At 45.3% G+C, this 24,133-nt stretch overlaps 1 protein-coding gene across 2 annotated transcripts in view; it reads right to left on the bottom strand.

Moving 5' to 3' along the window:
* The window catches only part of mylka (myosin, light chain kinase a), a 36,126-nt gene extending 15,576 nt beyond the window's left edge, over positions 1 to 20,550 (bottom strand). Inside the window, exons 1-13 of one of the 2 annotated variants that reach the window (XM_047046348.1) lie at positions 20,324 to 20,550; positions 15,726 to 15,882; positions 9,503 to 9,710; positions 8,551 to 8,596; positions 8,026 to 8,191; positions 7,755 to 7,920; positions 7,633 to 7,654; positions 6,990 to 7,501; positions 6,696 to 6,899; positions 5,708 to 5,842; positions 3,207 to 3,359; positions 1,146 to 1,283; positions 55 to 252 (exon numbers count right to left, since the gene is read on the bottom strand). In XM_047046348.1, the coding sequence (XP_046902304.1) occupies positions 55 to 252; positions 1,146 to 1,283; positions 3,207 to 3,359; positions 5,708 to 5,842; positions 6,696 to 6,899; positions 6,990 to 7,501; positions 7,633 to 7,654; positions 7,755 to 7,920; positions 8,026 to 8,191; positions 8,551 to 8,596; positions 9,503 to 9,710; positions 15,726 to 15,878 (2,101 nt within the window). In that variant the 5' untranslated portion in view covers positions 15,879 to 15,882; positions 20,324 to 20,550. Of the gene's footprint in view, positions 1 to 54; positions 253 to 1,145; positions 1,284 to 3,206; positions 3,360 to 5,707; positions 5,843 to 6,695; positions 6,900 to 6,989; positions 7,502 to 7,632; positions 7,655 to 7,754; positions 7,921 to 8,025; positions 8,192 to 8,550; positions 8,597 to 9,502; positions 9,711 to 10,940; positions 11,079 to 15,725; positions 15,883 to 20,323 lie in introns of those variants that run through there. The other variant, XM_047046350.1, reaches the window with a different exon arrangement.
* Between the last annotated feature and the right edge of the window lie 3,583 nt (positions 20,551 to 24,133).

Below are 24,133 nucleotides of genomic sequence, written 5' to 3'. Positions count from 1 at the left end.
ACAGAAGGTCACAGTTTGACAGTTTTGAATCCCTCGCTGCCGTTCTTCCAGTACCTTGCACAGTGAGCGTGGCTTCAGTACGGATCTCTCCATACTGGTTCCACACCTCACAGGTGTATTTTCCGTTGTCTTCTGGGAAGACTTCCTGGATAAACAGACTGTACTGGTTTCCGTTCCTGTCGAAGTGGAAGTCCTCAGACTCTTGTATCTCCTTCCCATTGTGGAGCCACAACACCTCAGGAGCAGGGTTGCCTGGTAGATTAAAACAAGCACACACCAAACAACATGTACACAATATATATTTTACAAACAAATAGTGCAGGATCTCTAAAGGGAGAAGGAAAGACATGCCTTGAGACAAACCTTGAATCTATACCTGTTGTGGCACTGCACTACTTAGCTCATTGTGTCCTAAAAACAAATATATTAGCATTTGGTTACATTTCATTTAGCTCTATGGAGGCCCATTCTGCTCATCTCATAAACAAGATGATAGTGAGGCTCCTCCAACCACCCCTGGCTGTCAGGTCACATGGGGGCCAGAGAGAGAGAGAGAGAGGAAATGCAGATGTAGAGAAACAACCAAACCAAACATCTTATCTCAAGAGGCCTCAGAGGAAATACCACAGTAATAAAGAAAACACAGCGGTGCAAACACAACAGAAATGCAACCAAAACACAACCGAAGCTAAACCTCAACATAAAACGCATTGTGTTTTGCTACTTAAAAAAACAATGTAAACACAACTAAGCCTTAACCTAAACCCAACCAAAGCCCAGTGTTTCCCCCATGAAATACAGTAGGTTAGGATCAGCTGGAAGGACTGTGACACTGGACAGTCCAGGCCATGTTTTTCTATCCCGTGTATTTGCTTACTCAATTCATTTTATGGTTTCCACTTGTTGAGCTACAGACCAAGGTATTGAGAAACAAACATGCACTGCTCCATCACAACACTTCAGCTCCCACTTAAAACCATCATCACCGTCATTTTCACGATGGGGAGGGGGGGAGGGGGAGGCTGTTATTCAACTCAAACAGATAATTGGCCATACTGTACAGCATAGGCATCCACATTTCCATGGTGTGTAAGGATGCACACCAGGGAGAGAAGAAGGGGAAAAAGGAGGACATTGCACCGTACCTGTCACCTCCACTGTCATGGTGACCTGGCTTCCATCCATGACCTTGAGGTCGTTCAGAGCGTGGAGGAACACTGGAGCGGAGGGCTGCTTGGCGTCATGAGCTCCTCCAGGCTCGCTCCTCCGGGACTGCTTCCTGGCTGAACGGGAGACAAACAACAAGACTTCTGGGATGGAAAGTCAAACAACTCTTTTTGTGCTATCATTCTACTGATTTGAGTTAAACCCCAACACTGTCATCTTTGATAACGTTTTATTAGATAAGGGCCCAATGAAAAACACCGATTTTTTCCCCCAAACTTCCCTCGCTTAGCTGTCACTTTACAGCAATCCTTTGGGGGTGTTGGAGTGAATCTGAACCTCTTTGGGGGGAGTGGATCCCATCATTAATAGCATGGGCTTCTAGCACCAAACAGAGAGTGTATCTGACCATTCCAAACGCCCACTGTGTGATGTTCTTGGCAGCTTGTGAGGTGCATGTCCTGAGTATGTAAACACTGAGTTAATCTCATTAACTCAGGCCTGGGGGAACTCTGGGGGATGGGGGAGCTGTGTGTGCCAAGGTCTTCCAGAGTCAGGAGATCCAACTGCTTGACTACCAATTCCACGATGACCAGAAGGGAAAAAGTTCAAACTGCTGATGACATGCAAGTGCCACCAACATGATGTTCCTAAATATTTGAAAAATGTTCAAATGCACAGACAACAGGTCCTGAGAAGGGAGGGAACCGAGTAAAAACAGATTTTCAAGACGGATACTTTCTTTATAGCAGAAAGCTCACCCGAAGAGGAGAGAGAGCTAATGACCGTTTCGGTCTCCTCTCCTCGTCTCATGCACACCATGTATGGTGCTTGGTTTTACGTAGTTAACCCTCCTTCACAAACTCCCCAACCTCCCTCTCTCGCCCCTCTCCCTCCCCACCAGTCCATAAATCTGGGGAGTGGAACCCTGCGGACGTCGGGACCCAACAGAAGTGGAGGAGGAGGGAGGGAGGGGGGGGCTACAGATTTGTCATAAACACACACCCTTAGTCTGTATACATATCCAGCATGCCAGAGGGAGATCCACGATATCTTCAGCATGTTTCCATCAGCACCCTCCTCCCCACCCACCCTACCATCGGCCCTGGCCCTGCCTGCCAGTAACTGACCAGTTTACACAGTTAGACAGAACCAGGACCTTAAACAGGCCCTTGAATGATAAAGCATGATGCAGACTGCGTGGCACCTGCGTGCTGTAGAAGAGAGAAGCAGCAGGGAAGCCACCACGGTGGACCATTTTGTTGTGTGCATAGCTGGACGGTCTTACACAGTTCAGCTGAAGCCAAAAGGCATCCCTTGGCACTACACGGCACAATGCAATTTCCCATAATGAGATTAGATCCAAACCGTAAAGCCAGATGCTTCATATTGGGAAAAGGAATTGTGTAGGTCTGGGAAATTAGTGCAATATGTTTGGACTGGACAGCTGTTGTGTAGAAGGATCAAACTAGCAACCTCCCTTGATCTCCTCTGCAGGGGCAGTCTCAGCTGAATACTACAATCTCAGACTGTTGCCTGTGCACTGGCTCAGGATTGTGTGGGAAACTGTTGGTATTTCATATAGTATTTTTACCCCTACATAGAGCAGGGAAAAAACCTAACCTCTGCCATGAATGAAGCCCTCCACGCTGACACCAGATGCATGCTGGTCTGCAGGACAGGGAGCAGATGTTTCCTTTATGTTTCTGTCTTTTCCTCTCCCTCTCTCCCTCTGTGCCCAATGCCACGTCATCATCCCCAAAATACTCACATTTCTTATCAAACAGCCCGCCAGTCTCAATGGAGACATATCGGGGAGGGGGCTTCCTAATCAAATGTTTTCTGGGAAAATAAGCACATTTCCTATCTCATGGCTTGGACACATTCTCAATTTGGTTAAAGATTGAAATGGTCCCAGTGTAATAAAATATTTGATATGACCCCCATGTTTACCATCTGGCAGTGTGTGTGTGGCGGTGTGAGTATGTCAGGCCACATAAAAATAGACCACCAAGTAAAGGAGGTCTTTCAGTCAGGCTCACCTCTGACCGCCACTCTGGCACTGCACACAGCTCTCCCATGGCTGTTCTCCGCCACACACATGTACAGACCCTCATCCTCCTGCAAAGCATCATGGACCGTCAGCTGAGCCAGACCGTTGTCGAAGGAGGAGCGAGAACTCGGTATGGGCTGGTCTGGGGAAGGGAAGGAGGGAGGGAAAAAGAGAGGGAAAGAAAGAGAAAAAAAGAAAGAAAGAGAGAAGTTAAATAAGGAATGCATTTCCAGTGGTCTCAGACAGGTGTTACTGAGTTTAGACTTGGAGAAGAGTCCTTACACACCAGGCAAGATTCTGACACAAGTCACCTCAAGTTGATTGAGGGAAAACAAAGAGAGATCTGTATTGGTACAGAAATGGGCTAAAACACTTGCGAGCCTGAACTATGGTGCACTGTGTTGTTCTAGATCTTTCCTATTGGAAGAGAGATGAGTATGCGTCAGAGATACAGACCAATAAGACCCAGACCACTCACAGGAGAGAGGGTCTACGTAGCTTAGGTACAGACAGCAAACTCTGCTCTTTGAAGGGAAAAAGTATAAACCGCTCTGTAAATGCTGTTGCAAGTTCAGCATGAAACACTTCAGGGATTTGCGGGGGACAATCCAAATGAGATGTAAAAGCCAAGACTGCTAAATTCAACAGACGATGAGCTCGTCGACCTAAAAATACACGACATCAATTCTTCATTCAACAAATCTGCTGAGTAAGCACTCGGCGGTGTCACCGTTAACAGAACCTTGTAAGGTATAAACACCTCTTGGAGGTCATAGCAACTGATTGATACATTGGCACAAGATGATACTCTGTCTGATGACTGTTACCCTTTTCCCAGTCGTGTACTGTACACAGGAGCAGCTCTGTGTTCCAGCCACCAGAATGAGTTGTGATACACTGGCCCCCAGGCTAGCTGGACACAGGACCACCTCATCCCAAGTAGGGCATTAGCCAAGAAGGCTCTGTATTTCGTAATCAGCCTGCTCCAGTAAGAGTCCGATCTCAGATGTCTGTTTTCCAAGCTCAAACACGTGCCAAGTCAGGCTGGGTGTTATGTTTCAGGAGGGAGCGATGCATGTTTTTCCTTTTTATGGTACCGGACTTTCATATTTGTGTAATGGCCGCAGCTAGCTTCCAGTACAACAGAGGACTATGGAGAGGCATGAGTTGGGCATCAGGGTCAGTCTCTCTCTCTCTCTCTCTCTCTCTCTCTCTCTCTCTCTCTCTCTCTCTCTCTCTCTCTCTCTCTCTCTCTCTCTCTCTCTCTCTCTCTCTCTCTCTCTCTCTCTCTCTTTCCACTCTCTCTGTTCCTCTCTCCCTCTTTCTCTTTAATCTCTTTCCCTGTGTGAAGAGTGCCTTGTCATTAACCATCCATTCATTCTGAAGAGGCCTTTGGCTAACATCAACAGTTCCAGCACTGCTTAGACGGGGAAAGATACAGAACATGAAGCTGTGGAAACTATGTAAGCTAGTTCCACAGCATAAACCTTTGTTAGGCTACAGAGCACGGTGCTTTATTTAACCAAGTCACAGCATCAACTTCTATTTAACCAATGGAAAAAACCTCCTGCAGGCTACGTCCATATTCAGCCACTTCATGTGTATCCTGTTTACTAGTTATATTTTCTGTGTTTACGGTTTCTGGCTGAAACAGCTCTACGGCATGTTAAAACATCATAACTGGGTTCCTCGAGGAAAGGTCATATGCTGACATTTGCTGTGCAGCTTCTCTAGGAGTAAATTAAATATTTTAATAACTGTATCAAGTAGTGATTTACACACTAATAATCACTTCTTCGAATTTGAATAGCCAATAGACCCTTAGCTATGAACATAGAATGTAACGTTGAAACAGAAAGAACCATTCCACAAGGATACAAGTTGAAACCAGACTGAAGAACATCTCGTCAGATCCGGCAGACGTACCCTCAGCTGTCTATACAGTGCGATCGTTTTAGCTGAAGACAAAGTACCGTAGTCTCTTATGGAGTGGTAGTGGCAACAAACCATCAGTCTGGCCCTCTTGGGAAGAGCAGGCAAGAAAGATCTTACTGTGTTCTCTGATCCGGCACAGAGAACAGAGTAAAGGACAGACATACCATCATTTACAACCTCCTATTCATCCATTTGCTCAAGAGGTTTTGGATGTCTTGAGACATTATCAACTTTATCTCCATTTACCCTGTCACAACCCTTTTTTTCTTCATGGAGAGGGGCTGAGTCAGTTGGTCCTGATGTGAAAGACGTCAGGAAAAAAGAAAGCTATCCCCCTCTAGTGGCGGAATAGGACATAGCAGGAGCTTGACAGAACTATAATCCTAAATTCTGAAGTCATTTATTCCTGAAGGATTCTAAAAGGAAGGTTAAAAACAACGGTGGACACTGCCTCTGTAGCAAACTGATAAACATCCAATGCCTTCTAAATCCACCGACTGCGAGTTTAGAATCGAGTGAACTGTGGAGGAATTAGCCCACTCGGTTGTTCCTCACCATTGAAGAGCCAGGAGATGTGAGGAGCAGGTATCCCCTCCACACAGCACTGCAGCTGCAGGTCCTCTCCTTCTGTCACCGGGCTGCCCTTCAGCAAACTGCTGAACACCGGGGCCTTGCCCTCCACTCTCAGACCTGCAAGGAAGAGGGGTTCACTGAGAAACTTGCTGTGACAAAATGCAATGGCGTGATTTATCCACTAGGGGGTGTACGTTGACAAGAATGATTTGAGTTGTTAGTGATGGGCAAGGCTCTCCAAGGAATCTCGTGTCATCAAACCTGATCAAATACATCAGTGCACTATACTCTGCATTCTAAAACACTAAATTCTCTCTCGCTCTCTGTCAAAATAAACAACTAGATTACAGCCCTCTGACGTGCCGGTCTGTCTTGTCCAAACCAGTACAACTGGACCGAAACGTCCCATATTCCAATCCAAAACCCCCACTTTCACTTTGATTATCATTAAACAAACAACCAAGATTGGTTTGGTTATGCAGCCATGTCCAAAGCTAACAGCAGGCTCGTTGTGTTTGAAAGCAGCCCAAATCCATGCCGTAGTAGAGGAATGAGGGTCTATGCACTCCTGCACTCCTCCAGTCAAGGTCATTCCTGGACTGAAGCTACACTTGAGTCACTTTCATGAGCCCAAGGCAAAGCCAAATACTGCTCTTTCAGCTACCAGACATCCATGTATTATTTATTCACAGTACACATTTCTAACCCTATAAGGCCTAACAATCTACTCCACTGGTCCACAGGCAAAAACCTGTGGTACCCTTGAAAATAAAACATTTGAAATCAGACCAATCATGAAATCAGGGCCAAAAAGATAACCATTCCTGCATCCCAGTTAGACATCTTGAGAGCCAAGGGCCACAGCTGACGAATCCTAATCTAATATTCAAACACCTCCATGGCCCTAATATGTCATTGTTTCTCTCAGCCAGAGGATGAGAGAAGGTCTGAAATCTATGACGGTGCTTACTCTTGACAGTGAGAGTCCAGGAGGAGGACACCTGTCCGGAGGGGGAAGTGAGGGCGCAGCTGTATGTCCCCGCTTCCCTCCTGGTGAGCCCCTCTAGACTGAGGGAGTGTGTCGACCCCTGCTGCTGCAGGCTCAGCCCAGGCCTGGGCCTTACTGGCTGGCCCTCTCTCAACCAAACCACGCCAGGAGCAGGAGAACCAGAGACTGGGGAGAAGTGAGGAGATGAAACTGCCTCGTTCAACATTTTACGGTGACATTTTTCAAGAACTTTGCTTGGGAATGGTTACACTGTACCTTGGCATGAGAAGGTGACCTTTGACCCCTCAGCAGCCTCCTGATTCTGAGGGGCAGAGTCGAACCTGGGTGGAACCTCGGTCATTGCCGTTCTCTCTGCTCTGGCCTGCCTCCTGCTCTCTCTGCTGGTCTCTGCAGGCGGGGTCACCTCTGGAGGGGGTCTCACTGTGGTTCTCCTGGAGGGGTCCAGTTCTGTCCTGGCAGGGGGCTGCTGCCCTCTCACACACTGGGGTGATGGAGTAGACCCAGGAGGCTTAGGAGAGGGGGACCTAGGTTTTCTCTCTGCCCCCTCCGGCAGCTCTGCAGTGGGCTTGGGAGACAAGGAGGTCCTCCAGGGCGAGGGTTTCTCCTGGGTGTCCCTGGCCTGGAGAGTTTGTCTCTCTCTGGGCTCAGACCCATCTGTGGTCCTGCTGGGGGGTCTGGCCTCTGGCAGGGGGCCATTGCTGGTATGCCTGACTTCAGGAGAGTCAGTTGTCTTTGGGGAAAGGACTACAGAGCCCAGGGGGCTTGGGCTGAAAACAAAGTCAACATGTTCAACATGTCACGGTAAAAAGCACAGTTAAGGAACTGGTAAAACAATAAATAAAAAGATGATTCAGTGGAATAACACCTAATTCCTAAATGCAACACCCAGTATACTCACATTGCAGGCTCACTGCTCGAACCTGAAAAGATATATACAGATTTCAAATGTAGGGAGGTTTTCATGAAGACTGTACACGCGTGTTAGGACCCTAGAAGGCAGGCGGAGGACCTGGGGCTCACCCTGAACATTGAGCTCAGCCGTGGCGGAGGCTGTCCCGGCACTGTTGGTCACAGAGCAGGTGTACGTTCCTGCGTCCTCCACACACACATCACGGATCTCCAGGAAGTGCACGCCTGACCTCTCCACCATGCTGTAACGACCCGATGACTGGATCTCTACATCGCCCTGATGGAAGGAGAGAGAGGTGTAGGGAATGAGGGGCAGGAAGGAAGAAAGAGAGCAAGAGAGATGGCGTTGAGATAGTGAAAGTTTAGTGGAGTTGAGTCTGACCTTGAGCCAGGTGACCTGGGGCTGGGGTCGCCCTGTGATCTTAGCTGAGAACTTGCCACTCTGTCCAACTCGGGCAAAGGTGCGAGACGGCTTGGTGATGAACTTGGGGGGGCTCTCCCCCCAGATACTGGGCCGGTTCTCCACAGCTGAGACTCCAAAACGCCCACTGGAATCATGGGAAATAAGAGTTTATGACTAGACTGGTCCCAGTTCCATGGCCATCCACTCGTCAACTGTATGGTTATTCATAGTTAAGGCATGACCGCAACAGAAAGTTTGGCAAAAGTACAGACTGCTCACTCACTAAGACTTAGCTACACACTACATCATCCTCCAAATATGTGTCTGCTCAATAGCATCACTTGGACAAACACCCACTGTTTGGATAACAATTTTACTATCTCACTAGATTATTTATAACCTGAAGATTAAACATGGTTGCAATCTGATTGTCATTATTCAACCTTTTAGAGGAGAGAAAAATTAGAAAGAATCAGGCCAGGAGGAATAAAACAAGAGACTTACCTTCCTCTAGTGGAAGATGGGAGGCCATATTTCTTCCCAGCATTCCCTACAGTGAGATGAAAACATGCCTTAGAAGATGAATTAAAAAATTAAAATAAAGTAAGAGTGAGGCGGCGAGAAAGAGAGACTGAGAAAGTGAGTTTGTGAAGGGGAGTGAGACAGAGAGAGACCGAGAGAGAGTGAAAGAAAGTAGAGAGTAGTCCACTGGCATAAGACCAGGCAACTACAAACATAAATGGAAGTCAATTCTCATTCAATGGTTCATATCTCGATTCATGTACTAGGTGATGCGTGCTGCAACCTGCTCTTTGGAGGGCAGGCTCCATATGTTTCAGTTTGTGCTTAGCTAGCAGGAGGTGTGTAAATAGCTGTTTATGAGCTAGTAAATCTAAACAGAGTAGTACAGTATGTCAGAATGTTTACGTGCTGCAGCTTTTCCTGTGTGGAAGGTGGAGTGCCCCCTCCTTCATGGCTGATGTAAACTAACCACACAATAACCACAGGAAGTGGGAAAGACCAGGCAGCTGGCGCAATGGATGCCAAAGAATCTGAACGACAAGTCTGCCAATGCTACATATTTTTACTTAAACTAGAAGGGGAAGTTCAAGTCGTCCATGTATAATGGTAGGCTTAGCGAGATACTCTGATCCGTGCCTACTGAAAGGGTGGAGAGGGGATGAAAAGGACATCATCTGTAATAACTCAACAACAAGCGCTTTGAAGAGAATGTTTAACCTCCCTATCATCACTGAGTTATTGAGCTGAAACATCACTTGGGCACAGCATGAAAGCCTGCAGTCAGTTATATGTGGAGACTTACAGTATGTGTATTAGGTTACATCAAAATGCTGGTGCTCAAAACGTCTGGCGCAGACATGTTCTATTCATTTTACAAAGCTTTTTTTATTTTTAGGATTTTCAGCAAGAATGGAAAAAGATAATTCTGCAGTACCTTCTACGGTGATCTCCACGGTAACCTGCCGACTGCCAGCATCATTCGTGGCCTCACAGGTGTAGCGCCCTCCATCCTCCTCCTGGACACCTTGGACCACCAGACTGAAGGTTCCACGCACACTCTGTTCCATGATGAGCCTCTCTCCACTGGTCACCGTCTTTCCATTTCTGTACCATGTGATCTGGGGTTCAGGGTAGCCTCTAACCTGCAGTCAGACAGAGACTTGTGGGTCCAGAGGAGAAGGAACCATTCCATTTTGACAAAACTTGATGTCCAGTAAGTACTGTGGGTGCCAATGGTACAAAGACCTAGCGTGATTCACATATTCCTTTTCATCTTTTCAGTACATTGTCATCCCAGTCAACAAGAAGCCATGGGCTGTGAGAACTTGACTAGCTCTCAGGACAACAATAAGAACAGGAACAAATTCTAATTCAATAAACTAATTTACCCCCCCCCAAAAAAAAAAAATACAAATAAATACAAATAAGAGGAGGGATATCAAGAGCTGGACAGAGTTACAGAGTTAGACACATTACTAATTAACTCCAATACTTCCTAATTTTTTGAATGGTGTTCCCAGAATTACACAGGGAAATCACCCAGGTGTTCTAATAACGGGTGTCTCTGTGTGAAACAGAAGCCATGAAAACAGGCCCAGACCTGATGTGAACCACCTCTCACACTTTAAGTCTTTCTTAAGGAGCTTCTCATTGGGCTCTCTTTGATTCCTCTCAAATTCACCTCGCTAATCCTGATCTGAATCCAGCCTGTTTTCACTGAGTCCTTTGAAGCATCACAAATCTGCAGCCAGGCAGGCAGGGGCCACAACTAATATAGTGTGGACAACCTCTCTTTCTTTTTGACTCCATCTCTCTCTTCATCCTCATCTCCCTCTCTCTGTGAGAGAGAAAGAGAAACACACACACACACACACACACACACACACACACACACACACACACACACACACACACACACACACACACACACACACACACACACACACACACACACACACACACACACACACACACACACACACACACACACACAGTTTCCACTGGTGTTGTGTCCAGAGGCCCTCTCCCACCTCACCTACTGAATGAAGTTAGAACAGTGTACTTCACTAGACCATGGTGAAGCCAAGCAAGAAGAAATGTTACACACAGCTATAAAAAAAACAACAACACACACACACACACACAGATTTATGGAGGAAACAAAGGGTGGACAGAATCATTGACCACTACAGCTGTTACGAATTTCAGATTGAACATACAAATTAATAAGGGCCGACAGCAAGTAGACAATAGATTCGGTCCATATGGGACCCGAATTCCAAGCAGGGCAAAAGAAAGTGCATGCTTTCTATTCTACTGTACCACACACATTCCAGACTGTCAAGCTCCTCTCAGCTTCAATCAAACATTACCTCTGTATTACCACGTTGTCCTTAGGCTCGCCCAGAAACAGCCATATTAGGTTTAGAAGTCCTTATTAACTCAAACAGACACTGGCATTTCCTTGAAAACTTCAGCTGCTGGACGTTCACTCTCTAGCTGGCCACAGACATTTTGAACAGACTTCTGGTTGGTGAAGCTTCTTGCGGTCAAGTTCTCCGCCTTACACTCCGCCTCAAACATCCACAAAGACCAAGTTCATATTCAAAGTGGATGAAAAACACTGGGTTGTTTTTTCTACTCTGCAGCCAGAAAATATACACCAGCTCTATAGTCTGGCTTGTTGCAAGTATACCAGTTAAAAACGAAGATTATGACAAGACTTACAGTACACTACAGAGGGATATTGGCATAGGACCCACCATAGTCAGACGGAATGCTTTAAAAGAGTCCTCGTTTCTTTGTTGTAGTTCCATTCTCCATGGGAGAAATTATGGTCTGGCTGGTCACCTGTTGTGTTTTTACATACCCATTTTGTTTCTGACAAAGGTTTGTAGAAGAGTAACTACCAGACACCCAAATAATACATACTGAATGTCTCCATATATTCCCCATGGCAACATAAAACACCCCAACAACAACACATAGCCAAGTTGTCTCCATCTGGCCAGGGGTTTGAGAAAACAGGAGTCTGAGAGAAAACATGATACAGACTGATCGCTAACTTCTGTATTCTACTGTACCTGCTGTGATCTACCTACAGCCTTTCGGCTGTGTGTGAAAGGGCCAGTCCATAAAAGAATACAGCTGATGGAGATGGATGATATCTATGTAACGGACCCTATTGTAATGTACTGTAGGAGACATCTGAACATAACCTGTACAAGCATATGGCCTCTCTAACACATGGCCATAGGAGAGAGAGGAATGGGGAGAGAGGAGTGGAGGACGGAGGGTGGAGGAGTAGCCCAGCCTAGCCAACATCTGCTTTCAATAGCCCAGCAGCCAACCAGCCACTAGTAGGTCTTTACCTACATCCCCTTGACAGATTTCACATGGAGCCTCCCTCCCAAACATACTGTTCTCCTCCCCCTCTCCCAAACCTCCTATATATTTCCTGTTGCCTCTGAGGTAAAGTCATTATGTAATACAGCGTTCTGCTGCAGAACCGCTGCAAAAGGAGAGAATGAGAGAGACTTGTGGATAGAGAATGGGGGGGGGGGGGGATAGAGGAGAGGTAAAACATTTTGGGACAGGCGAGCAGGGAGTTGTAGGGGAGACCACCATTGTCAGTGTCACCAGTCACACCAGCATGCTACTTGGCCAGATTCCTTGTTTCGACAAAAGTGGCTCTGATTAAAACCATGGTTCTGGTGCATGAAACACTACAGGAAGAATGCAATATACTGGACAGGCACTTTAGGGACACTCACTGGACATCAGCTACCTCACATTGAATGAGTAGGCAGACACTACAGGATCACTGTTAAACAGATTGTTGTCCTCAGACATCAAGTCTCCACTACTGTCGCAATTAAACAGTATATGGTTCTGTAACAAAACAAGATATACATAAAAAAAAAAAAAAAGTTGGACAGTGTCTCAATGGACATGTGTTTTGTTTGGTGATGGAGAAGTGAGGATCTTCTCTGCTCCGTGTTAGACAGGCCCCGAGAAGAGAAGATGGATGAGGGTCGTCACTGGTGATGGATGCTGCCAGGGAGAGAAACATCTCAAAGTAACAAACCCACAGACACCCTATAGGCTCCTGGGAGCAGGGGAACGCTTACTGCACTTGCTGCCTTTGATCTGAGCTTCAAGCTGCTTCATAAATCAGTGGTGGGAGGCCCTATATGTGTGTGTAGCAATTGGCTGACAGATGTCCAAAGCGCTTTCAATCTTAAACTTGAGCTTTATAAATGCTCCTGAGGTACATCCAATATGATCTTTGCATGTAAATTCTCATTAATTCTTTTACTAAGATTCTTTCCCTGAACCAACGCACACTCCGGGTCCTTTTGGTCCTATGGTGAGCATGGTGCAGCACCGCAGGCTCCAAACAGAGCCCTGCAACACCCCAAATGAAAAACTTGAAAGAAAGTTCTGCGTTGTCTCAGATCATCGAAGTGGAACCGGGACCGTCTGGGTTCTGCTCCAGCGGTTCTGAAAAAAAAAGAACCATCCCTCCAGGAAACTGAGAGTCACAAGACCGAAGATATTTTAATCCCCATTAGAGGGCATTCCATAGATCCACTCTCACCCAGCTCCAACCAGGCTAAGCTAAGGTAGCCCCTCACCCACAGGCCCCTGCTGGCCCTGGCCAGAGACAACAACCTGTACACCACGGGCACTCACGCTAACCTGAACGGTTCTAGATAGGTGTTAGCTAGATAGATTACAAGCCATGTTCTCTGGTGGGTTAAGAGGAATATCTGCCATTTTGCTTATGCCCATCCAAACCTCTACTTAAGAAGCAGGCGCTGAAGGGGGTTTAGGGATAGAACTGACCTACCTCTCCGCTCCCTGCTCTGCCCCTGCTAACAAGCCCTCACCCTGGTCCAACCATAACAAAGGATTCATTAAAACAGCAAATTAAAGGAGAGGATGTTTCCTTTCTTATAAAAGATATTAACAAGCCATGACTTCAGCCCTCTCAACGGATATTCACGTCGAGTTTTAATTAGCTGCTTGTTGGGTCTTGGATTGAGCAGTAGTATTTACATGGCATTGAGAGCTGGAGAAAACCTGTAAGCAGCGATGGAAATCCAAAAGTGTATTTAAGAATAAAGTATACATACAACACATGTAAACAGTTTCACTTATTATCCTCCCCTCTGTTGGTCAGTGCAGATGTTAGGAAAGCACAACTGTTACACATTCGACTAAGGGTGTCTGAATAACAACTGAAAGTAGTGTTATTGTTGGTGCAGCCGACACGAAAAGAATGTGAGCGAGGACAGGCCCAGATGTCTGTGTTTGGAGTCAGTAAATAATACCACATTACTCTAGTCACACAGCTAATGGGTCATAAGAGGAGACGCTCACACCAGACACCAGACAGAGCAGTTTGCCCAGAGGAAGATTACCATTGTCTACTGCAGATCCTGTACATAGAGAACTATTAACTAACATAAAGTCATAAAGCATCCCTCAGCATCCCACATTGGATGGTGCTTCTACAGCTCTCTCTACAGCGACTGGGACTGTTCAATGCTCGATGCCATCCAGGGCCAAATTCCTTAGAAAATTTTCATTAGACTATGTGCCTAAACATCTCCTTACATAATGTCAGACTGGTGTCAGGTGGAGATGTGTTTACATTTCCATGCACACATTTCAACCATTAAAATGCGGAATTGATTTACTGTACATATTCTATCAACTTCTCGATGAAGGAAAATAAACCAGTAGATTAGATGGGCATCTGCTTCCTGTGTTGCTGTTCAAGACTAGTCAGGAGCTACAGTGCTGTGTGTACAGTGGAGCAAAGGCTAGTGGTGCACATGTGTTAACAACTACTACCAGATTCCATATACAGCTAAATAAGGAAGTATATTTATCTAACAATCAAGAACCTTCACTGGTTGTTAGGGGGCTTTTTCCATGAAATACTTCAATGATGACACCAGCTAGTTTAATTTGATTTGATGGGGTTCTTTGAGGGCAGTTAGGGTAGTTTGAGGTGGTAGTTTGGGGTTGCTGTTTGTGGTATTTGAAAGCATATGAGGACGTAAAAAGATAGTTAGCGGTATGGGATAGTTTGGGGTAAATAGTATCCTGACCTGTGCTAATATCAACATTATGGTCTCAGCTATGCTGTGCTTTAATGTGCAGTGTTTATTTATTTGTATAACCTTTATTTAACCAGAACACATTAAGAACACATTTGTGTATAATACAATGGCAGCCTGGCAGTCCAGTCCAGCCTAGCTCAGCCCAGCCTAACCCAGCCAAGCTCAGCTCAGCCCACCAACCATGACAGCATGGTGCATCCTGGCAGCAACTGTGCTCTGTACTGGACCACAAAGAAAGAAAAGAAGACAGAAAGAGTGAGAGAGAGAAGGAGAGAAGGAAAGACACACAGAGGTAGACAGACAAACAGGCAGAAAGGCAGACAGACAGAGTGGAGATCAACCTCCCTGCCCGCTCTGACAGACATGATGGAATAACAAGGATAGCAGAAACCACCACAGACCATCCGGGTCTAGGAGGTGTCACACACACACAGACCACACACACACACACACGTAGAAGAGTTTGTCTAGTTTGACAGACAACAGGGATATATTGTATACTGACATGTGCAGTAGACCATGTAACAATACAATTGTTGGAAGGATAAAAGTCAGGAGTGAGAGAACAATCTGAGACCATGTCCTGGGGTCTGCTTGTTGAATGAACTATTCAGTCAACAAAAGCACTAACTAGCATAACTTGACAAAAAATGTCCCAGATGAATACAGGCAGGAAATTCAACCCCACAAGTCTAGATCTCCTTCTTATCTGTGTTATCTGAACAGCCCAGTGACGCTGGTTCAGACGGAGAGTGCCTGGCCCAGCCGCCCCCTGCTAACAAGAGGATAGCGGGACAACATCTGACTCTGACCCAAGAGCAACAAAGACCGCTTCAGCACCTTCACTCAAAGCACAATAGAACTGTACTCCAACCAGGGTGGAGGACGAGAGGGCTGTTGAAGGCCATAGGGTGTGGGGTGCCAACAGGAATGCAGAGTAAGAGTCAGCTTCTTTGCTACAGTACAAAAGTACCAGTGGAGTGTTACTGTACTGTCTAGTGTGTGTGTGTGAGAGTGACTTACCTTGCCATCAAGGCGCGCTGTCCCTCCCAGGCTAACTCGGGCATTGCGGGGTGGCAGGGTAAAGGCTGGAGGCTCGTTGCTAGGGGAACCTCTGCCTAGCGTCAAGCTGGTCTTGGAGATCCGAGTGCTTGTTACTAGCTGCACATCGGCCATATTTCTGTCAAAAAGTTAGAATTCTGTTAGGACTTGGGTAGTTCACATCTGACATTTGCCCATTTCCTGTCCATGAAACGGTGTCCTTCTTTGTGGAGACTAATTATATTCAACACCTTGAGTTTATGATGTACTGTACAACCAGTTTTGAACTTGTTTCCCCTCGTCTATAAGCTCAGCCTTGGCAGGCTGACCCTGCTGGCTGCAGAAGTAGTTAGGGAGGTATTAGGAAATATATGGGACTTCCTTTTCCTCATGTTTTCTGAGAAATACCTCAGGTGTTTACTTTCCAGGATAGGATTCAACATTCTCAGACACTCAACATGTTTCTGGGATAAAGTCAACATGCAATTGATTAAAACTTAATAGGAAGTAAGTGAACTAATTCTGACTGAAAGATTGGTGGGACACAGATCCTACTCACAAACCTCAATTATCTACCACTGGGAGGAAAAGACATCCTGGTGGTCCAACGGGGACATTTTTGGAGAACATAAGTCAGTCTCAGGCAGAGCTATCACATCCCGGGCTACACATGCGTAACGGTCTAGAATGTGAATACTCCATAACCAGAGATGCGTATATTCATGTGACTTGGACTTATAGTGGAGATTCGAATGCCTAACCATATAAGTACAAGATCATTGAACCATATATATATCATACCAAAGGCATTTCACACCACCTTAACCCTTTAAGATTGGGAGTGAGAAGATACCATGGGTATGTCCTCGCTGTATATACTGTAGTTCTGCCCCTAATGGAAATCAAGTGAAATATGATCAGCTATCAATGTATTAGAATAACCATGGTGTTCCTGTTATGCTGGAGGCAAAGCCCACCATGGAGGGTGTGATCAGAATTACTGCTGTGAGGAGATGTAATCTAGAGGGAGGTGTAAACATTAGGCCTGGTGTGTAGCTAGCTCCACACGCAGCCTGTCTCTCCGAGGATGAACCACAGAGGGGTGCACAGGGTAAGAAAACAAACACACTTCCTCTCGGAGATGCCAAGAAGGCCTGCGCAAGAAGTTTCATTCTCCATTCTAAGTATAGTCTGCAAGTTAGAAGATCAGGTGGCTGTGAGGAGCATGTGCTTTTGTTTTATGCATCTGTGGGGGGGAGATCACATTCCTCATAGTTTCATCCACACACGTGACTGTATTTTTCTTTCCCTCTTTTGGTTGTCTCCCTCTCCTGAGCTGAGGAGGTGCTTGTTTTGAGTCAATGAGCGATGGGGCAGGTTATTAGCAAGGAGACAGAAGCAGCAGTGCCTCCCACATGTGACCATATAGTCGTATCTGTTACCGCATTACTAGAGTCAGATGGCTGAGTGGTTAGGGAATCGGGCTATTAATCAGAAGGTCGCCGGTTCGATTCCCGGCCATGAAAATGACGTTGTGTCCTTGGGCAAGACACTTCACCCTATTCGGGGGAATGTCCCTGTACTTACTGTAAGTTGATCTGGATGAGAGTGTCTGCTAAATGACTTAATGTATTGTAGACAGAATTGGATGCAATTGTGTCTTTCAACTCAGTCTAGCCTAAACCCGATTGATTTCTTGGATTTAGGCTGGTCTTTCTCTACCTTTCTCTCTCTTTCTGTATCTCTGGAGAATATGGCTCCTCAACTGCAAATACATGGCTGTATGACGCTTCTCCTACAAGCACACATGGTGCAAATTAACCGGACACTACAGGGTTTGATTCACAAGTGTCTCGGTAGTTTCCCATTGAAAGGAAACAGAGATGGGGAACACACACTGGGAGACTCAACGTGAGGTCATAACCTTAAGGTGGAATGTAAACCTTGGCTTTGTGAACATTTGCAAACACACACACACACACACAGGGTTGCTTTGTGTTGACTTACACATCCACCACAGACATCAACATAAACAGTTCCCTGACTGAGACAACAATCCCTTTAACAATAACTGACAACCAAACTTGCAAATCATTGGTGCGCTGTATCAACTCAATCATTTTCAACTTAATAACTTATCTCGAATACGTGCACAGCATCAACAAATGTCCACATTTTTGCTGTTTTACAAAAATGCTGTGATTCTTTCCAACTTTGCTACATCTCGTGAAAACATGATTATCCTGTATTATCCTGTATCAGAGTGGCGTTATCTACCATGTTGCTAGAACAATATCAGGCTGCTATCGGCGGCGCCACAGACAGACCAGTGTTCCATTAATCTCTGCTTGGAAAATAGAGATAGGGGATGGTGCTGGTTCTTGATGTGCTGACACTCAGCAGAGCACATTCACAGGCAGCTGTGGCCTTCATTTGACCAACGCTGTTTTGAATGGCCCTCAGTCAGATCTGATTCATTACTTATCCTGCGATGGATGGATGGTGACATCAGGCTTGGAACACGTATGAGAGCCGTGCGGGATTCAGAAGGGAACAATGTTTGATTTAGTTCATTAGAGAATAACTGCAAAGTATTGGTAAAAATGTGCAAAAGGATAAGTGGAGAACATCTCTTTGTGGATTCTAAATCTATTGTAAAAAATCAATCGCAGTCTTCTACATTTTTGTACCATTGAAAAATCCTGTCTGTGTGACTCCATAATGAGCCTTCATTGGAATGAGAGATTGAAAAAGGGAGATTTGAAGGGTGAGAGGTCAGAGAAAGACAAACAGGGAACACATGGAGCAAATATGTTGTACCCTCTGTGACTGAATACACAGCCGTGGCACCTGTGTTAGTGAACACCTAATACACCACCACAACGACATGGTCAAGGGGTCGTTGAACTATGATGGAGTGTTTTAGCATGAGATAACCTGCAGTGAAGGCCATGCAGACAGAGCCAGCCTTGTCCCCCACTAGACTTATCACACCTCACAGACCTGTGTGCTGGGAACATTGATTCTCTCGGTAACGTTGTCTGTGTGACACACTCCTGACAGCAAGCTGCGAACACAAGACCAGGAGACAATGGCCACCATAAACACACACACACAGACACACACACACACACAGACACACACACCCAGGGTTAAGCGCTAGTAGCAGGAAGAACACAGAGGACACTGTCGTGACTGAGATAAGACTAGCAGCCCTGTAACACGGCCCTTTCAACACAGGATGATGGAGCACAATTCTCAACAAGTATATTTCCCACACCAGCTTGAAAGATCAAAGATACTTATTCAACGCATTGAATTTAAAAATAGTGTTCTTCAATGCAATTGTAGTGGATACCTCTCGCCTGTTCTTGCTTCCCAGTGCCTATTGTAGCCTTTTCGGCGTGGCTGTGCTGACAGCCAGATTACTGAGCCACATTGTGTCAGTCACCAGAGCTGAAGACCAGAATGCTGACTCCAGTCTTCTGCTGCAGCTCAAGACTGTCTCAGACCAGAGCCAAACTCCCAGCCAGACTATCAGGCTTCCAGAGAACAGCTGGCAGGACACAGGGGAAGATGGAGCTATTAGCCGGGATTATTAAAGGGTATATCTGTAAATATTTCAGGGTTATGTGTCTTTCCAGCAATTATGTGTGTGGATGTTCTCGGTTTAATCCCTTTCAGTGATGAATGACGCCATTATTGTCCATCTGATCAAAATAATTGATATTACACTTGAGATTTGGGAGAAGACCACACAATCACAACTGAGACTGAGTCTAAGAAGACCATGGAACCATTATCTACTGTCACTTGTGTTTTCTACCTTCCATCTGTTTTATACCTCCTCCTGCAACCCAGGCACCGTGTGAAGATCTGCTGAGCTTTGGGAAGAATGGCCGAGACCCAGGGTCTACTACCTGGACTGCTACATTTGTTCTTCAGTTTATAATGTTTTCATTAATTCAGTCATATTATTCCCTACTAAATGTTGTTGATGTGGTATTCGAATTTACTAAAGAGAATATTCTACAGCATAACATTTAACAAGATAACACATTTTAAACTACAAGCATCTCCTGACCTTATGACATCAACTATCCCGAAGTGTGGACATTGATATTAGACGCACTATTCACTAAAATTGTCCACCAGATCAGTGGAAGATAGGATATGAGACTGCTTATCACTTTCCTCCCTGGTTAATTCTGCATAGTTCTCATCTGGGGACTTAAGTAACACGTGATGAAAAACTCACCTATCCAAATAGGTCATGTACTTAAGCTACTGATTACTTGTTTGTGTAAATGTTGATAGAAGTTCTATCTATGCTGTAGTGTATATTTCGTTCAAAATATTGTATGACTGTACATGGAGTATCTTGAGTACATTTTATTATAATATTTTAACTTTTAAAGTGAATGGCTGGTCCAGGTTGCATGTTAATTACAATGTAGCTGAAATGCTTACAATGTTTAAAATATTTCTGATTAAGATGTAGTACTTTATGTTAGAAAATGTACCCAAGCTAGGTAAATTGTGATCAGTCAGATGCAGGTCAATACTACAGTTGGACTCACCAAAACAGCACAAGAGCCGGAAAGCGCGTCTCAATGATATTTTACCGCTTCTCCTCCGCTCCGCTCTTTCTGTGTCGTTCTTCTCAATTCCTCCAAGCAAGGGGACACTATCAAAACAGTCACTATTCCGCGGACCTGTCGCCGTCCACCTCTGTCAGAAACCTGAGCGTTTCTTCGGCGGTATCAAACTTTCTGGCTCTTGTCCTAACAACATTCACTGAGACTTTTCATTGGTCGTGGATGGCTTGCTGGAAAGTGGAAGGGGGAGGTCCAAAAAATGAGCAGTTTCTGTTCTGTTTAAGATTGCGTTACATTTTACGATATGTCGTTTTTAAACAACATTTTCGATGCAACCCATTTCAAAACACGTTTAAATAACAGCCTGGGTATGATTGCTGTAATCCTACACAAATGTCACGTATGTAAACGAATCTCTCTGTAATTAGTTAATTGGTACATGGTCAAATGTAACGTGGAACCATGCACATGACATCAAGTGGTCCTGAAAGATTTCACCTTGCAGCTATCTTGCAGGTTTACCTATGCAGGATATTCATTTAGAACTACGGAGAAGTAGGCTACAGGGTTCTTAAGGCTAAACATGTTCTTCACTTCATTCCCTTAGCCGTGGAATTGCAGAGTGCACAATTGAGGAGACAACGTAGGAACATGTGGAATGGTCATTTGGTCCGTGTGGGATCTAGGCTGCGAGGGTTGAATGGTGAAAACACCTGTTCAGTCTGCTGGCCGTCACAGCAGCACCCGGTGACACACAGCTGATTTCACAGTCTGTCAACACTCCCCAGTGGCAGCAGTAGCCAGCCAGTCAGTCAAGAGGAAACATGGCCGGAAAAAGAGCGAGAGAGGGAAAACTTGGAGTTGTCTGTTGAAAATGCAGCCAGTGGAAGTCTATCATACCAAAATGCACTGAAGCATCAACAGCTGGAGTTGGATGGAAGGCTTGGAATTTATGATAATGTGTTCAGATGGGATGGGTTAATCATAGATAGTCTAACAGACAGGATGTTTTATGGTGAAGTTAAACGTTGCAAGCTACCAAAGAAATCTAAGGAAGACTTGTCCCAATCCTAAAATGAATCTACAGAACTAGAAAGGCTGATGCATTTTGTGTAGAGCGCAAAAGTCTTACTGGAATCACTGTACAATGTTTGGCATAATAATCGTTAGCCTGTTAGTGTAACCACAGTGCTCTCCAGTCAGTCTTTATCCATTTCAAAGCTTTGCATGCTCTATGTGTGTGTCTGTTAGTAGGGACACTCCTATATACCCCACCCCACCCGTCCCCCAACCACCACCCTAGCCACTGGCCTGTATGGGAAGTGGATCAAGAGTCCCCCACAGGAAAGGTAAAAGTAAACATTCTCTGAGAGCGCTGCCTCAAACGAAACTGCAGACAAAACAAACCAAGCTCTGTAAGAAACCAAGCCCGCTACAGAGCTACGGGGCACCGCTGGCGCTTGCCAAGCACATGCCACATCAGCCTGTATCTGGTGTGTGGAAGATGTGGATATTGTGTAGTCTTTCCGTCTTGTTGTGTATTACTCTTATGATGTATCATATTTGATGTTTGTTGTTTTTTGGGATTGTGGAGTCTCCTATATTTTCTCACACAGTGTAATTGAAAGCTATTTCTTACTCCAGTGGGCTTTTTGTAATAACAATCCTTACATTTGTACACAGACTGGACAACGCCATCAGAGCATCATGGCTGCATTTACATATTCTATTTCTTGTTTGCCGTCCACTGTGTACTGGTTTGTGACCTTGACCTACAGAGGGTTCTGACATGATGGAAGGGGGGTGACCTCAGGCGTCTCTCTAAGCTTATCAGGCCTCTGATGAACTAATGATCCTCTTCCTGTCAGTCTGGGGGTGTACAGTATCTCTGTAATTGGCAGGGCTCCACCACTCTGATTAAAGCACACCAATACGCCGTGTGGTTTCTGGGAATGCTTCACGGATGTCTTTTGGCAAGGCGTTTATCCAATTTGCCCACGACGCTGCCAGGAAGAAGGATATTGTCATTTTGTTTCAAGAGATTAGGAAATAGATGTGGACAACTTGTTCTGTTTTGATTTGGCCAAGGAACAAGGGTTTTGGTGCTGAAAATTTGTTTTTTGGTTGAATTGACAAATTGTCTTAATATTGGACATTTGGGGAGGTGTGTCTGTGTGCGTGTGTGTGTGGGGGGTGGTGAAAGATGTTTCAATGCATGCTCAGGAAATGTTATGTATTGTATGAAAGAGGAAGAGATTATGAAAATCTGTCACACAAGGTTTCCCATTGTCTTTTTAATAAATGAAATGTAGAGGGCCATCTACTGGCCACTCAGAGGAGTGGATACATGATACAAGAACGGCATCTGTTCTCCCCTGGAAAATCAGTGGTTTAACTTTTAAAAAGCCTGACATTCTTAAACCTCTTCCTCAACAGTCCATATTGTCTTTCTCAGTAAAACACATCTATTCAAATCCAACATTCAAAAATAGATGAATTCATGGGGAATTGCTTTTTTTTTTCATCTGAGCCTTTTTCTCACAGAAACAGGGACTAGACATCTACAAATGAGAGTGTAGACTAAAGGCATGCGGTGAGAAGCAGTCACTCGGACAGGGAGTTTCACAGTCTCTTGACTTTCACTGTTCTGTGTTATTACTGAGGAGACGCAGCAGTGGAGCTTCCCTGTAACTGGTCTGGAACAACTGTCTCAGTGGTCCCACAGACAATCAGCCAGTATCCTTCTCTTGGGCTACAGCTAGTTTATATTTCTTTCTTCTGAGTTTCTGGACCTCTGGCCTGTAGACTGAGTCCCCAGGGTAAAGCCGGCCAAACTGTCACATTGTTAAATAACTCGTATCCCGTCAACTCGCCTCATGTGTTAGGGATGGAGATTGTCTCTGGTGCAAGTTAATTGCTAGAGGGAATCACAAGTTTAATGTTGGAGCTCATTTAGCTCTCTGATTAGGGTTGTTGAGGGCTCAAACCATATGCTGTACATGTGTCTCTGCCTGTGGGAAAGCACGAAGAGCCTGGCCCTGCACCAGAGTTCTGTGTCACAGTAACGTTTCGATGGGCCATGGTTCGATGGCCCGCAGCCCTCTGGCCCAGAGCACCACTTAGAGTCCCGGAACATTCCGTCCACACTCAGGTGACCATGGAAACACCAAGGGCTGGAACGATCAGAGCAATCAAATGAGAGAGATTGTGCTATATCATCTAATTTACCATAGGGTTGGAGACACATTCCAATATACAATTATATTACATTACTCAGACATGACATTGGCAATGTTTGAGATGTTAATATTATGTGTCATGTTTGTTTGAAACATCGCATGGAGTGTTTATAACCAATACATGTCGCTGGAAAAGGTCATTTATATACATATATGTATTTATGACCGAAAGTGAAAAGTAATGGACTGCTTACTGCATTGCACAAAAAAGCACCTCCAAAGCATGCTGTAAATAGCTTGAAATAATAGTGTATATATAGTATATATATAGTGTGTGTGTGTGTGTGTGTGTGTGTAGTGTGTGTGTGTGTGTGTGTGTGTGTGTGTGTGTGTGTAGTGTCCGTGTGTGTGAAGGAAGCCTTGAAAATCCTGGCACCCGGTGACCCAGCAGGACCATCTGTGGGAGGGCCTGTTCCAAGGGCTGGGTCAGGGTCTCTGGACAGTGCATAAACACATATGCACACACACACTCACACATGCAGGAATGCAAAAATTCTAATGTGCACGCACTTACAAACACACACACACACATACAAACAGCCTGTTCAGTTCT

This window comes from Hypomesus transpacificus, chromosome 23 (assembly GCF_021917145.1).
Source record: "Hypomesus transpacificus isolate Combined female chromosome 23, fHypTra1, whole genome shotgun sequence".
Taxonomy (NCBI): domain Eukaryota; kingdom Metazoa; phylum Chordata; class Actinopteri; order Osmeriformes; family Osmeridae; genus Hypomesus; species Hypomesus transpacificus.
This window is presented reverse-complemented; position numbering and strand designations above follow the sequence as displayed.